The 15,566-nt window shown below is 42.4% G+C and overlaps 1 protein-coding gene across 2 annotated transcripts in view; it reads right to left on the bottom strand.

Annotated features, from left to right (window-relative positions):
* The window catches only part of ERBB4 (erb-b2 receptor tyrosine kinase 4), a 369,309-nt gene that overhangs the window by 19,937 nt on the left and 333,806 nt on the right, over window positions 1-15,566 (bottom strand). For both annotated transcript variants that reach the window (XM_027894313.1, XM_027894314.1), the window contains exons 20-24: window positions 15,082-15,237; window positions 12,422-12,497; window positions 10,274-10,420; window positions 8,307-8,404; window positions 5,354-5,524 (exon numbers count right to left, since the gene is read on the bottom strand). In XM_027894313.1, coding sequence (XP_027750114.1) covers window positions 5,354-5,524; window positions 8,307-8,404; window positions 10,274-10,420; window positions 12,422-12,497; window positions 15,082-15,237 — 648 coding nt within the window. The remainder of the gene's footprint in view (window positions 1-5,353; window positions 5,525-8,306; window positions 8,405-10,273; window positions 10,421-12,421; window positions 12,498-15,081; window positions 15,238-15,566) is intronic.

The raw sequence follows: 15,566 nt of genomic DNA, 5'->3' as shown, positions 1-15,566 counted from the left end.
GTGACAGAGGCTAGTAGAGAGGCAAAAAAATTACTACTAAGATTTTCAGAAAGTTTCTTTATCACCTCTTAAGGAGAAGGAATTAATGAAACTGGATAGAAATAAATAAAAAAGCCCACAAACTGACAGACTGCAGTAATAGGTATCAAATTTAAGAAGAGATTTGGTCATATTAGTTTTGGGAAGATATTGCAGAAGCAGAAGGGTTGCAAACACCAAGAACAAACCACATGAAAAGATAATTGTTGTAATCTTTTAACAGCAAACATACCAATGGTACTATCTTATTTAAAAGCCCTTTAAACAGAAGAGGTTTTTGATAAGTGGCAGCTCTCTAAATCTAGCACAAAAAAGGGTGCAGAGCAGAAAGAAAGAGAGTCCAAACCCTGCTAAAAGGTCAGCATTCACTGCCCAGTGAGACTTTTCTACACTGTGATGTATTTTCCATCCTACCTGATACAGTTAAGACAATCTTTCTAAAAGACAAATGCCACCTCAAACAGAATTTTTACACTTGATTCAGAAATTAGGAGACAAGAGGTTCTGGGCTATGCTATGCCAGAAGGTTGGACAAAGTGCTTCTACGGTCCCATCTAGCCTTGATATCTCTTCACAAAAATTTTGTACTGACTTTAGGATGAAGCACTTTTACTGCCATCAGTTCCACGTGGCCAGGACACCCCTGGAGAAATAACTTACCTTGAGAGCTTGTGCAGGAACACTTAGCTGCCTTTTCTTACAAAAAAAAGAAATGGGGAGCAGGTGCTACTAAAGCCCTGGACAAAGGTGAATCGTGGTCAAATCAGGACTTCCTCCTATTGCCTGCTTTGCCAAGGGAAAGGATCGTATAAGCAACTGCTGGCTCTCCTCACCTGCAGTTGGCAGTACCTCTCACACTAGCCCAGCTGTGCTGACACTCCAGGAAGGGCCTCCCTGACTGCTCTCCAAAATCCCTCCTTCTGCCTGTACCTGAAGACAGCTTACAGCCTGTTGTATTTCAGTATGGGAAGGAGATCATATTAGACTGCAGATCTGATCTCCCACTGGAGCACTACAAGCAGGTGCCTAAGAAATTCAGCCCTTTCACAGAAAGTCTAATAAAAGTCACTTAATTCTGGTAGTGATCCCACTGGGTGAACAGTCCCTACTGTCTGTGATAAGCTGGGGAAGGAAAGATGCCATACACCACACTGACGTGAAACACATCTGAAAATCACTACCAACCATCTCCTTTGTTGCCTTGTGATTTGAAAAAGGCTACCTTTCAAATGTAGAAGCCAGAACGAATTAATCACACAGATAACTCTTTCCCTGGTTTCTCTTTGGAATAATCTTTTTATCCACATGTTCAGCCATGCAGCACCACCAGACCTAAGGCCACACCAGGACTTAGGTCAAGGGATGTGCAAGGGCACACCAAATAATGCTCAGAGACCTGAAAACTGGCTTTTGGTGTAGCACAGTCCACTTCAGCCAAGCAGGATAGTCCCCTTGGATATACAGATTAGACATCTCTGAAAAAAAAATTGCTTGATATTTAATTGCAGGGTTGGCAGATGCTTGCATGATATACAGTGCATGGAATAAAATTAGAGGGACGGTATCCGTGAGTAATAAACAGTATAGACAGTTTTCAGCAGGAATTAGCCAAAGATTTAGAGCTAAAGGCATCATGGGGTACACAGAGTGCTTTCTGTATTATTATCTCTGTGCACACAGGACAGTACTCGTTACAAATACCTGAATGAATCATCTAATGGATGTGAACGTCGGACACTTGAGCACAAGCTGGGTTCCTGTGCTCATGGAAACACTGCCGAGAATTCAGCTTATCTCTCAGAAGCACAGAGCCTCTAAAACTCCGTATTTCTCGAGTATCCCTAGACAGCAAAAAATAAAAACTGGAAAAAGCCAAAGAGCTGAAATTGCAACTGAAGAGTTTCAGATCCAATGAACGAATTCAATTTAGCTTAGGATGTTAATTTTTATTTAAAAGCTGCAGCAGTCTTAGACTGGACTTCATAACAGAGGCCACTGTTATGGGCCAGACCCTGTGTGGGTTTCTGCTCCCAGCAGCACAGGTCCACAGGATGGGCTAATATGAAGCCAGTGTGGGTGTGATGGAAATGCTGAAGCTGTATCTGAGCCTTGTAGCTTCATAAATCTCTGTAATCCTTGGAGGAAGGAGGATGTGATGCTTCCCAGGGAGCTGGAAACTCCATGGAAGGTTTCCCTCTTTCCAGTCTTCTTTCTATGGGCTGAAGCTCTGTGCTATTAATTCACATCCAAATAACTTTTTTCTTCACATGGGAGCGAGAAGGCAAGCAGTGTTTTATGAAGCCTCATTCAGTGGTGCCTCTCCCAGGCAGCAAAGTGCAAGGATTTAGATCTGAGGCCGCCCTAGAGAAACTTCAGAGCTTTCCTGAGAAAGTAAATACTCCTGCTCTTCCTTCATTCCCTGTCTTCTAAGCTTAAATGTGAGGAGCTACACGATCTCCCTGCTTTCTTTCTGCAGACTTCCGTCCCCTGTAGCCAGACATGTTGGAATGTTCCAGTCATACTGCTGGAACTTTCAACTAAAGCTGTCAGTACAATGCCCCCAGGGAAGGAGCACAGTGCCCTGCCATCATATAACTGACTCCTCCACTGAAACTGCCACTGGAACGGCTAAGATAGGAAATATGGTATCTTTCATGCTTCTGATCTCTGAAAATGACATGAAGATCATGTAGCTCTTGTCTGCATTTTCCTTCACCAAACTGCCTCACAATCTCCCCATAAAATGCGATTTGCCAGACACAGTGAGCAAAAACTACCTAAGCTGTATCAATTCATTTGGCATCTATGGGTGCAGCAGCACCATAATGAGTCTGTGAGTATTAATATGCAGCACACTAAACAAGCATAAATCACAAACTATCCAAAGGAAACACCAAGACAGAATCAGACAACTGCAGGTAGAGAGTTCTGACAGAATTTCAATTCCATGTGATTCCTGTGGCTGACACCCATCTGTACTGAACTATGCACAACAGATGCACTATTACCTTAAAGGAGCTATTGTGTATTTTGCTTAAATCAACATGAATCTTCACTAAAAAGAATAGTTAACAAGAAACTGAGTGCTTCACAAAAACAACAGACAGGTACATAGCTTTTTGCACTGTGAGGAAACAAAGGTACTACCTCCATAAAGCACCTCTCTGCAAAGGAAACCAGAAGTGCTATGATCCTACAGGGCTTTCAGCTTGGTCCCAAGCCCCTCCAGGAACACGGTGCTGTGGCCTTCCTGCAATCCAGGTGCACCCCTGTATGGCAGTGCTAGCAGTACATTTAAGAATTTCTGAATGTTAGTGAATAATAATAACAACAAATGCCTGTGTTTGCATTCCATGAATATCCCACTGAGCACACTGGCCGTCCCAACAACCCATTTTAAATAAATCTTTCGGAATATTTACTCTAGGATTTTTGTTGGAATTAATTCCCTCAGCTCTAGTGGACTCCTCTGCTCACCTGGGACCAAAGATGTAAAGCAAAAGGGACTGTTGAGAAGGCAAGTACATTTTCCTATAATCCTTTCTCCTTTGAACGTACCTCAGTGTTAACAGAAAATATGGGAGTGAGATGAATATAACAAACCTAATATGTCAGACTCTGCTCTCTCAACACTACGTTGGTGCAAATTGCAGTGCTCCACCGTGTCAGATGAAGCCACAGTGTTTTGCATCAGTGTGACAGTGAGTACCTTTCAAAGGTAAGTGCTGCAGTTTCCTTCTTTTCTCAGAAGGAAACAGAACCTCTCCAGAGACAGCTAGGAGAAAACCTGATTTATTTCAGATCGACATCAACACTAAAAATTAAATCTTGTTGCCATAAAGAAGAAGTTTCCTGCCTATTGCTAAATCCTGCATCATCCCCCCTTCACTGCCTTCCAGTGATACAGGAGAAATGCTACATAAATCCAGACCTCTCTAGTGTCCTTGCCTTTAAAACAATAGCAGTTCCTTTAAGAAATGACTATTATTTAAGATCAGATTTTCTCTTCCTTAATCCAGAAAACCACTGATTTCCTCAGGAGAGGGTAAGGACCTTCAATACTGACTCAGCTTACACACTCTTGACTCTCACTCACCTCTTCCTTGTTTCACATGGTGTAATCAGTTCACACCACAGTATGAACTTGGAACTATGTAAGGAGGTCCAAAGGTTTTCTAAACCACGAGGAATAAATGCCAACATTTCAGAGGTACTGTATTTAGTATTTAAAGTGTGATTTTCCACTGAAAGGAGCCTGGAGAGAAAACAAGTCCCTAATTACTAAATACACCTGATGCCCATGTGAATGCCCTCACATTAGTAATGCATTTAATCATCTCTCAGTTTTGTGAGGAGAGATGGCACCTAAACTGTTAAAAGGATGGAGCCAAGCACAAGAACAGGCAGAGGTCAGAGCTGTGGGCAGGCTGTTGAGAAGTGAAAATAAATTCCAGAGACCTGACCTCGGCTCCCCACCTGGAGCAGGGCTCATGTGGCACCAAGGCCTTGAAGGCATGTAGGACAGAATCCAACTCACCAGAGATCACACACCAGCTCTGAGACTGCTCTGCAGCTGTCAGTAATTAGTGGATAGAGAAAGACACCTCTAGAATGTTACTCATGCCACTGTAAATGTCCAAGGCAGGCAGCAATCATCACCCACTGGATGTACCCATGCTATTCCAATGACACAAAACGAAGGCTAGGTGAAGAGCATAGACTATATCCCTTAGATGGTTAGTTATTGAGCTAAATTCCACCTGAACACTCTCTGTGCCTCATGTCCCCCTGACAGGGATGTTACAAAGACCAGCACGCTGATATCTGTGACCTGCTCAGCAGAAACACACACTGGTGAAAGAGGGCCATGAAAGAATCACATACAAAGGGGAAAAGAGGCTGGCTCTGAAATCTGGCTCCAGACACAAAAGCAGCATTATCTAAATCTATTCTAGCTGCCCTCATTTACATCAGTGCCAACCCTGTCAAGACAACAGGATTGCAGGGATGGGGGCACGAGGGCTGTGCACTTCCTGGCCCATTGCAGCGGAGAAACAACATTGCTTGACTCCACGAGCCTCAGCTGTGCTTTCAGGAGAGGCAGCCCAAGTCGAGCCTTTGTTCACTCAAGGCTGAGCTATTAATTTAGAATTCACTGAGGCACAATGAACAGGGAACCCAAAGACAACATTTTTATAGCCACTCTCTTTATAATGGGAGCTTGTAATTCCCAAAGCAGCGCTGGCCTGAGTAACTTAAATCTCTACTTGTGCTTTTACACTAACAAATATTTTATGTCAGAGCTTGCTCTTACCCTGTTGGAATCAATTCTTGTCCTGGACGTGTAGATGGGAGGAGGGATGTTGAAGGCTTGAGGAACAAGATACTCTTCAGCATCCATCATGTCTTCCAGGTCTTCCTCATCAAGAAGGTTCTGGAAGAACTTGCTATCATTAGGGCTTGGGAGCTTCATACGATCATCTCCCTAAACAGATAATATTGAGAGAGGAAAAAAGTCAACAGATGGATTAATTTCCCAAACAGCCTTTCCTTCAGCCTCTTTCATGCCCTGGCAGCCAGGTTGCAGGGACCACAGATGCTGTTTTATTTGTTCTAAAGCACCACATCCACATAATTTGTTGATTTTTTTTTTTTTTAAACTGGAATACGATGACAGAAATGGAATAACTGCATAAATCAAGCAAAGCCATTTTGGCGTTCTTGTGATCCAGCTTTTATTCTTTCTTCTCTCCTTTTCCCATACAAGCTCACTTTCTGATCCAAGTTCTGATGTATTTGTGAAGTAAGTACAGATAAGATATGGTACAAGCTATTAGAGAGCATCCAAAGGAGGGCAATGAAGATGGTGAAGGGCCTTGAGCAGAAGCCATATGAGGAGTGGCTGAGGGCACTTGGTCCATTCAGCTGGAGGAGACTGAGGGGAAACCTCATTGCAGTTACAACTTCCTCATGAGAGGCAGAGGAGGAGCAGGCACTGATCTCTGCTCTGTGGTGACCAGTGACAGGACCTGAGGGAATGGCCCGAAGTTGTCAGGGCAGGTTTAGGTTGGATATTAGGTTCTTCACTCAGAGCGTGGTTGGGCACTGAACAGGCTCCCCAGGGCAGTGGTCACAGCCCCGAGCCTGACAGAGTTCAAGAAGCATTTGGATGACACTCTCAGGCACATGGTGTGACTCTTGGGGATGGTCCTGTGCAGGGCCAGGAATTGGACTCGATGATCCTTGTAGGTCCCTTCCAACTCAGCTGATTCTGTGATTCTGTGAAATATCTCAGCTATTTAGGCTGAAATTCGGAGAGGTGGGGAAAGCATGGAAACTGTTGCATCTGGGTATTTATTTTAATTTGTATTTTTAGGGACTTTGAGGATAAATTTTGCTCCATCCATATGGAAAGTTCTGCAAAATATAGCAGAGCTAAACCAAATAAAAATCAAAGCAGACAACAACAGAAACATGTGTTTGTATTGAAACACTGCCTACAAGCTGGAGAGGCAAACCTGGGCTGCACTTTGTTTGGTGCCACAAAACATCACAAAGGGCAGCCCATAACCCAAACACTTAAGAAACCATAGAAACAATGCTCAACTTCACTGCACGTTTAAAGAATTCTCTCCCACTCCTTAAGAACTACAATGTTACATGTGGAATAAAGCTGGGAATAACGGCTGTGCTGTAGGGTGCATTCAGAGCAGTTTAAAAGCTCGATGGGAAGCTTGTCATTCTTGACTGCATCTGGGAGGAATGGGGAGTCATGATGGCAGAGATACCAATGCGATGGAGTTACCCTGGGGTCTCCTCCAGAAGCTCAGAGCACATATTGCCTGCAAGGAGCATTGGAGAGGAGCCTCACAGGATAAAACACCCACCAAACAATGCAATCGGGGAGGGAAGAGCAGGGGGAGAAAGGGAGGGAAGAAGTATTGGGAGTAAGGAGACACGTCCTATATAATGAAGTCATTTAATCAAACTGATTTTTCCAGAATCACTTGCATCTGCTGAACTTACAGAGTACTGCTGAGGAAATTCCACATTCAGCACCACAAATCCTCTTAAACTAGTATGTTACTTTCAAACTGTATTTTACTTCAGCTGAAGATGGGAGAGCAGTGTGTGTTTCCCACCGTGCAGGAACGCACCATGAGCTGTCTAGTGCATCTACACGGTCAAATGAAACACCATTCGGTGAGACTGGCAGTACATTCAGAGGCAATCAGGCAACCAGGAGACACGAAGTGGCAGTGACTGTGCTTCTGGAGGCTCTTCCACTAGGAAATCTTACATCAGTGGGAAACTGAGGACCAGCTGGATGCACTTCTGCCCTGTGCTCCATGGTGTGGAGCAGATATGGCATAACAGCCCCAGAGTATCATTACTTGGATCAAACCATTCCCGTGCTCTGGTCTCTGGTATTTCACCATCACCTTACTTCTCTTCAGTTTTCATTTTCATTTGAACTGTTCACACATTGAGGCCACCTAAGGACCTTAGCAATCAGATGCATTTTCTGTGGCTTGAGTCTGAGCTGTCAACAACACAAGCAGAACTCTAGGCTTCCACAGAAGGTCTGAAAGGGCGCACACCTCTACTCAGTCACACACAGCTCCAGCTTGATGGACTCAAGAGATACTGCTGGCACAGTGCAGTTCCACGGGATGAACCATGCTGGTGTGGCTCTGTCACAGGGATGTGAAGCCTACAGTCTGCACAGCCTAAGGAGAACAGAGAGAGAAGCTTCTCTCGAGCGCGAGAGGTACCAGTGCGACAGAACTCCCTGTCTTCTGAGAAATCTTCGTGTTTAGGCTATGAAAAGAAACTTTCTTGTGATCTCAGCAGTGCAGGGAAAAGTGTTTTCAGGATAATCCTCCAAGATTCAGCGTGATCAATTGTAGAGCCAAACAAGTCCTATGTCTAAAGATAGACGCACTGTCCATCAGTGGACAAAACTTGTCCCCAGTTTCATGAGAAAATGCAAAGCACCAGGCAGCCTGCAAAGCCAGTTCCTGTATATGTGCTAATAAATACAAGCTTAGGAAGAGAATCTCAGATTACTGTATTATTAATATTATTGTTTTAGAGATACTGACACTGGCTATTCTACTCCATGCTAGTATAATACTGTGGTCACTGTTTGCTTTAAGTTCAAGAGCGTTTTGAATTTCAAGAGATTCAAAGGCAGGCTACACCCTCTAAGGTTTCACGGACAGAGTATTTTTTTTGGCCCCCTGTGATGTTGTAGACTTGCTTACCTGAATTACCAGGTATCTCTGAGGGTCTCGAGCCATTCTAGAAAATTCAGCAGCCAGCTCCTTGAATTTTGGCCGACTGTCAGCATCTATCATCCAGCCTGGGGACAGATGATAGAGGTAACCGTCAAGGGAAGAAATCATTCCGTTTTTAAAAATGCACAAGTTTGAAGTCCTTGATAGCTCCAGCCTAAAGACAAGTTGCAATAAAGAGCCCAGAAAAATGGAAATCTAGAATTCTACAGTGCATAAAATGGAAAACAGCTACGTTTGGCCAGACTAGATTGTTCCTTACTGCGTGGATTTTTTTCTTACTTTGCTGAGCTCCTCTCTGCCCCAGAGACAGCAACAACTCCTTGCAATTTTCTCTCTCTTGCCCATTTAGATGTCAGCACTGACTATCTTTTATTAAGGATGTGTCCAACCTCTAATAGAATGAATCTGATCTCATAAGAGTCTAGTGGATTTACTACCAAGTTACTTCTAAATACACTTTTACTTTAACTGATGTCCTGTCCCACAGTGACTCGGATTAAAGAGGTGCTCAGCAGATCTACAGGAGGACTGACCTGACATCTGCCTTTCACCTGTCTGCATCATGAGCACAGCCCTCGCACAAGGCACTAGAGATTATTCTATTTCAATACAGGGTGATTCCTTTGTCCTTCACTCTCCAAGAAACATTCATTAGGAACAACAATTCTCAATCCCTGCTAATAACTTTTGCAAAACAAGCAGGTAATATAGGCAGTCACCACCAGCAACTAGTTTCTCTCTGTCATTTTTTTCTAATGGAAGATCCTATCAGCAGCTTCCCAAGAGCACGTTAGCTCTTTCCAGGCGTGCTAATGGAAGCAGGCCTTATCTCCTAGGTGTTATTTAGCCAAAGGAGTGACCAACAAGGGAAAAAGAAAGCTACTAAACTTATAATGAATTTCACACAAACATTACAGTCTGTGCATTAAGCTGTAACCTTTCATCTCCCAGATTACCACATCTCCTAGGGCTTCCTTTTGTCCACTGAGATTTGTCTCATGCTTATTAGAAATCTCACCAGATGGGACATTTTTGCACTCAATCAACATGAATCCCTTGCACTGTTCAGACAACTCCCACACCTGCATGTACACTACAACTGTTTCCAGAAAATACTTTATTTACCTCTTCTAGTTTTCTTTTCTTTTTTTCACAACTTTTGTGTACAATGCAAAAGGGAAAGGAGTATAGAAGATGGATGAGATGTCTGTATGTTAATCTTACTTAAATTAAGCCAGAAACATCAGAGAGATATTTCTAATTCTTTTTAAATTAGAAGCATAACCTTGGAGGATACTGTCACTAGTGAGGGTATCTTGGAGATAAAAGAGTAAGAAGAAATCATGTGCAGATGGTTTTCCTTTTCTGCTAAAGTAAAAATATTCATAAATTCTTGTACTGGACTAAGAATGATAAAAAAGTAATCCTCTCTGTAGTATTTCTTCTATTACTTTTACTTTTTATTATTACTATTGCAATCCTAATTCTTGTTGCTAACAATAAAACCTTTGCAATTTCTTTCCTCAATATTTGGAACGAGCATTCCTCCTCACAACCTTCACTGGCTGGGTATCAATGGACCATAATTACCTGTAATACTATCTTTTTTAACATCAAAATTAATTGTCATGCAAATGACAAGGGTTTACAATAACAAGCATACAATTTTGACTTCACAGCAAGAATTTGAGATACCATCTGACAGTCATAAGAAGCTGAGCTAACTTGGCCCTTCACAGATAAATCTGTATCATCTGCAATTGCAAAAGATGAGCATATAGTATTTAAATTGAATTTACAGTATCTTGGGAAGCTTTTGTTTTGAAGCAACCTGTCCTATTCCCCAGCACTGTCGGACACTGCAGACACAAATGTTCTAAACCAATGTCCCTCTCTCAGCCAGCACAGGGATATTAAATGTTACAATTACTCACACTTCACCATCACCATATAAACGTCAATAGTGCAGATTGGAGGCTGGGGCAGACGCTCTCCCTTCTCCAAGAGATCAGGGATCTCCCGAGTTGGGATTCCATCGTATGGCTTCCCACCAAAGGTCATGAGCTCCCAGATGGTGACTCCTAGACAGAGAAAAAAAAAAAAGAGTGTCAATATTTGAGGTCATGCTACTCAGTTTCCCTTACAGTGCAGTGTTCTGGCCCAGTTCTGGACTGCAATCTCTTCTTCTTTACCAGTGCCTGTGAAAACACTGAAGTCTGGTCTGGCAGGGAAATGGGGTGTTGAGAGAGCAACTACGTGGTTCTTAGTTGCCATCTGGGCTTAAACCACAACAATCTGCCACTAAAAAAGCACTGGAAAATGGTCAAACAGCACTCTGTGTTAATCTTCGAAAGCAACTTCCCTCATTTTTACTGTAAAAATGATGTAAAAAGCAGCATGATAGTCGTGAGGCACAAGAGAGAAAGGTCTGAGACGAACAGTGGTACTGTAAATGGATGCAATAACAAAAGAATGCATCACACTCTTTTATCACATCAAAAAGGGAAATGAATGGCTGATGTACTCTATTATTTTAAGGGGAAAAAATGCAGATGTTCCCTAACTTAGAGCATCAATTTCCCACAAAAGTACAGCACTGACTAACATTATATCATTGTCTTTGCCCTGTAAGTCATTCACAGGCACTTGTATTATTTTTGTCCTTAAACCACGTTCTAGATTTGAGTTTATGATAGTGCTGTGCTACAAACCCAAGATTCTCTTTTTAAAAAGCCATAGGATTTGGCTTCGGAGCTGGAAATAAAGATCATATATCATAAGTAACAGAATTTGTCCCCAAACAAAATCTTAAATATTGAAAATCCTGCTCTCACACCAGTTTCTTCAAGTTTTTATTTGGTCATTTTAAACACACCTCCAGGTTATTACCGTATTTTTCCAGCTGTCAAGCTAATGTTAAAGGTGATGAGCAAAATTACCATATGAATAAAACACATATTTATTTCACACTCATTCACCTCTTTGTTGATATTCAATAACCATTACTTGTCAACTGCTTATGGTCTTGTCCTTTCTGATTATAGATGTTCTGGGCTTTCTGCCTTTAAAATGAATTTCACAAATGAAGGCATATTTTTTTCCAAGTGATCCGGAGGATACAGAATTTGAAGAAAAAGAGCAGCTTTACAAGATCAATTTAACTCTCACAGGTTTTTCTCAGCTGACTAGAAGAGGGCAGCTAACCAGTCCCAGCAAACAGTGTCTTTTGCTGCTCCCCACAGGTAAAAGTGAGTAATTACTAGAACTGTACACCCTTTTGGTTCAAAATGATATGGCAATGGGAAATGTAAATAGGACACCACAGCTTTAGATACTGCCGAAAATTGCCATTTATAAAGGTATACATGATTTTATTAGTAATAGCTATATGAGATAAAGAGGCAGACATCTCAGCAGATGTGGCACAGCAGCTCATCTGCATAACAATTAACAAGGCTAAACAAACCTCTAATTTCTCAAATACAATTTTTTTTTTTTTGGGGGGGGGGGGGGGGGTAGGTCACCAATTCCCAAGTTATCTGTGAAGTTAAATGGATGCTTCTCCTAGTTAGGCTGGAGAGCTTGTCTCTTCTTTTTCTTTCCCTTGCCATATTTGCTCTGTATTATGACAATTTCTCTTTTATCTGACTGTAGGTGCAGAAAGTCCCACAAGTCTGGAAATGCCTTTTGACATTCATGGTTTTTGAAGTTGAGATTTTCAAAGACTGCCTGAAATTGTGACCTGCAGCCATATTTTTATGAATGTGTGTCTAAGCTGAAAGAGGCCTTCTTCAGTCACAATTATCAGCCAAACTGCTACCAGACTAGACCTTACAGCACTCATCCCAGCAGGAAACACCATGATAATATATTTTAGTTAGCAGGGAAGTAACACAGGAGACAGTAACAACTGCTGCCTAGTTACACATTTAAAGAAAAAAAAGAAATAAAAACCTAAGAAAAGCAAACTCCACTGGATTTAACCCCTTTAGGAAAAGAGAGTATCTTTTTAACATAGTAACACAACTGGGTTTAATGCTTTAAAAGACACAAATTTTTAAATTCATCACATGAAGATTTACCATAGCTCCAAACATCACTCTGATGGGTAAATTTCCTGTAGTGTATGCACTCCAGAGCCATCCACTTAATTGGCATCTAGGGAAAGACAAGAGAAATGTACCCTTAGAAATACATTATTAAAACAATACAGACGGATCCTACATTAAGACATCAGTTTCCTTCCTGTTTCCTTTTTCAAATGCAAGCTTATAGAAAAAAGCAGCACTACCCAGCAGAGGAAATGGCTGTTCCTGCCCTCTGGAATGGGTCTTTGCCTCATAAAACATGTGGAGGTGAAAAACATGAACTGATTACCTGCAGAACTTCTCAATTTTATTGGCTCAGACAGAGTGGAACAACTCATGTTTTCATCTAACCTGTGCAAAGATGGGACAAACCACTGCATCCAATTCCCCTAAATGAGAAGTGCAGCAGAGAAGGTGGAATGCAAAAGCTCTTTTGCCTCAACAGTTTACAGCACCAGACGTTGCTATCTAAACTGTTCCCTAATGAGGCAAGTTAATAATGCAGCATCCATAATACTGCATAGCCCCCATCATCAGGGTAAACAGGCAATGGGGAGAACTTACAGTGCTTAATTTCTAACTCCTAATATTTGTTAGGAATGTAGCTGTCCCGGTTCTCTTATCAGTACTGCAGGGAGAAAAGCTGCTCCTAAAACCAAATCAGAAGTGAATCACCCTTAGGGAAGCTCATCTCTTTTGACAAGAGAAGGGTGTGCAGGCAAACCAAACCTCAGTTTGGCATAAGGGTCCACCCTCTTGAGATTGTGTTAAAATGGGATTCATGGTGTTTCCTATTCCTGAGCTGGCCTGATGGGCCCAGCTCAGCCCATCAATATCTTAACAGATTTTTACCTGGCAGAGACTTGTATGAGTTGGGAACTATGGATGAGGTATTGGAATAAACCAAAGAGATATTTAACTGCAGAGAGAATATGAACAGATAGTGGGTGTAAAAGCAGAGGATGTGCCTTCATTCAAATCCTTACGAAAATACCTTCCATGAAGTTGACTAATGAGCATAACCCATAGAGTTATGGCAAAAATAGCACCCTGTAATCAGGTTAGCTTAGCTTTTGCAAAGACAGTAAGCACTGCAAAAGTGCACCACTTTCATTCCCGTTAAATATGGCTGGGTTGTTCCACATATCTGTCGAACAACTGTCAAAGGAGCAAAGGCTGCCTTGTTCATCATGAGGCAACTCAGGTTGGAAGCAATCTCAGGACACCTCTAGTCCCACCTCAGACTCACAGCAGGTTCAACTATGAGATCAGGCCCAGTTACTTAGGGTTTTATCAACTCTGGCCTTGAAAACCTTCAAGGATGGAAACTGCGTGACCTTTGTGGGCAACCTGATGAACCGCTTGATGGCTCAGTCTGAATTTCCCTTAGCATGCTCTCAATACAACTTGAAGCTGCCTATGTCTTCTGGATTTCACAGAATATTTCTGTGGAATGAAGCAATACATCTGACATGTAAATCCTGCTCCAGAGCTCTCAGCAGCGTGAATGGCCTCACAAGTCCAAGACACAGCTGCCAGGAACAGCTGGTTTGCACAGATCAACTCATTTTCTGTCATTCACTGGCTGATGGAGGGAAGAAGCAGAAGGGTTTCTGAAAACAGGATTAGAGAACTGAAGGAATCAGGGAAAACACCTTCCCTGCCAGTAGACCTCTTTCCATGGGGAAGTGGGAACGCACCACTGACTCTTCTCACCCTCTTCACCTCAGTGACTGAACTGCTGATGTGATCCATGCAGCAGATGCCAAGGGCAGCAACCACACAAACAAGGCAGCAGCCCATCCCAGAGAACAGCACACACTGGCAACAGCTGTTTGTCCCAGACAAGGGCATAAATGAGCACTGAAAAACACAGTTAGCAAGTAGACAGAAAGGAAACCGAACATCCAGGAAAAAGAATGACAGGAGAGGCAGAACCCCTTGGGATTCTGTGACACTGAAATACGAAATTTCAAGATGCTTAGGGAGCAGCCAGGAGCAGTATGTACTTACAGCCCTCTGAATTTTATAATGCATTAATCTGAAGGCAAGAGAAATGAGATGAGGCACTGTATGGATGTAGTGTGGTATGCTGGAAAGTAATAGGGGTAAATGTCTGTTTTCAAAATTATCCTCAAGCTGGCTTTTAGTGGCCTGGCATTCAGCATGGTATTGGAGACACGGATGCCAGACATAACATATCCACAGGCTCTTTCAGTGTGATAGAAGAGGTAAACTCTCTTATGATACTGATAGAAACATGTTGTGTGGCCTTACCTTTTGCTTCCTGGAAAATTACTTGTCTGGGAAAATGGGATTGCAAGTTATTGAGGAGCACACTGAGCAGAGAAACGGGCTCAGTAGGAATGCCCTCGAACATCCATCACTCACTGAACTGAAGTCTTCAGTACAAGACACAAAATGGAGCATATGAACAAAATCTGAGTGTGAGAAATGTTCGTGCAATTGTATTTCAGCACCTGAGAAGCTCGCTGAACAAAGAATGAGCAGCTTTTATGTGTGCTGTCACAGGGCTTTGCTATGTCACTGACAGACCCCACAGAGATAATGGTCCCACGCAGATACACGGCCCTAAACTTCAGGAGGTTTGTCACAGCGTGACAAATTTACTTCCATACATGTTCAGTACTCACTTTCCCTCCATCAGCATTATACTCCTTTTCATCCCCTTCCAAAAGCCTGGCCAAGCCAAAGTCAGTGATTTTCACATGGTTTGGCGATTTCACCAAGACATTACGGGCTGCCAAGTCCCGGTGGACAAGTCTCCTCTCTTCCAGGTACATCATTCCCTAAAGGAATAAAAACAGAAAAAAAAAAAATTAATCTTACATGATTTTTGAGAAGTACCTTTCACTGGTGACATGAAAAACATCTGGTTCACTTACAAGTACTCACAGTGAGGAAATGGCCTAGAGGGCAGAACACTGCCCTTATTCTGAGCAGGAGGAGGGATTAGACGGCCTTTGGCTACTCCAGTGTGAATGATTCTACAAGATTCAATTACCAAAGGGAAAACCCCCCAACAAAATAACACACAGAGATAACTCGTTTGCTTCAGTAAGTTTAAAATTTAGAAGTGTGAGACAACGAAAAGAAATATTATGGTCCTTATTTTTTC

Source organism: Empidonax traillii, unplaced genomic scaffold (assembly GCF_003031625.1).
Source record: "Empidonax traillii isolate 1590-97213 ecotype Southwest subspecies unplaced genomic scaffold, ASM303162v1 scaffold424:size506307, whole genome shotgun sequence".
In the NCBI taxonomy this organism is placed as follows: Eukaryota; Metazoa; Chordata; class Aves; order Passeriformes; family Tyrannidae; genus Empidonax; species Empidonax traillii.
This window is presented reverse-complemented; position numbering and strand designations above follow the sequence as displayed.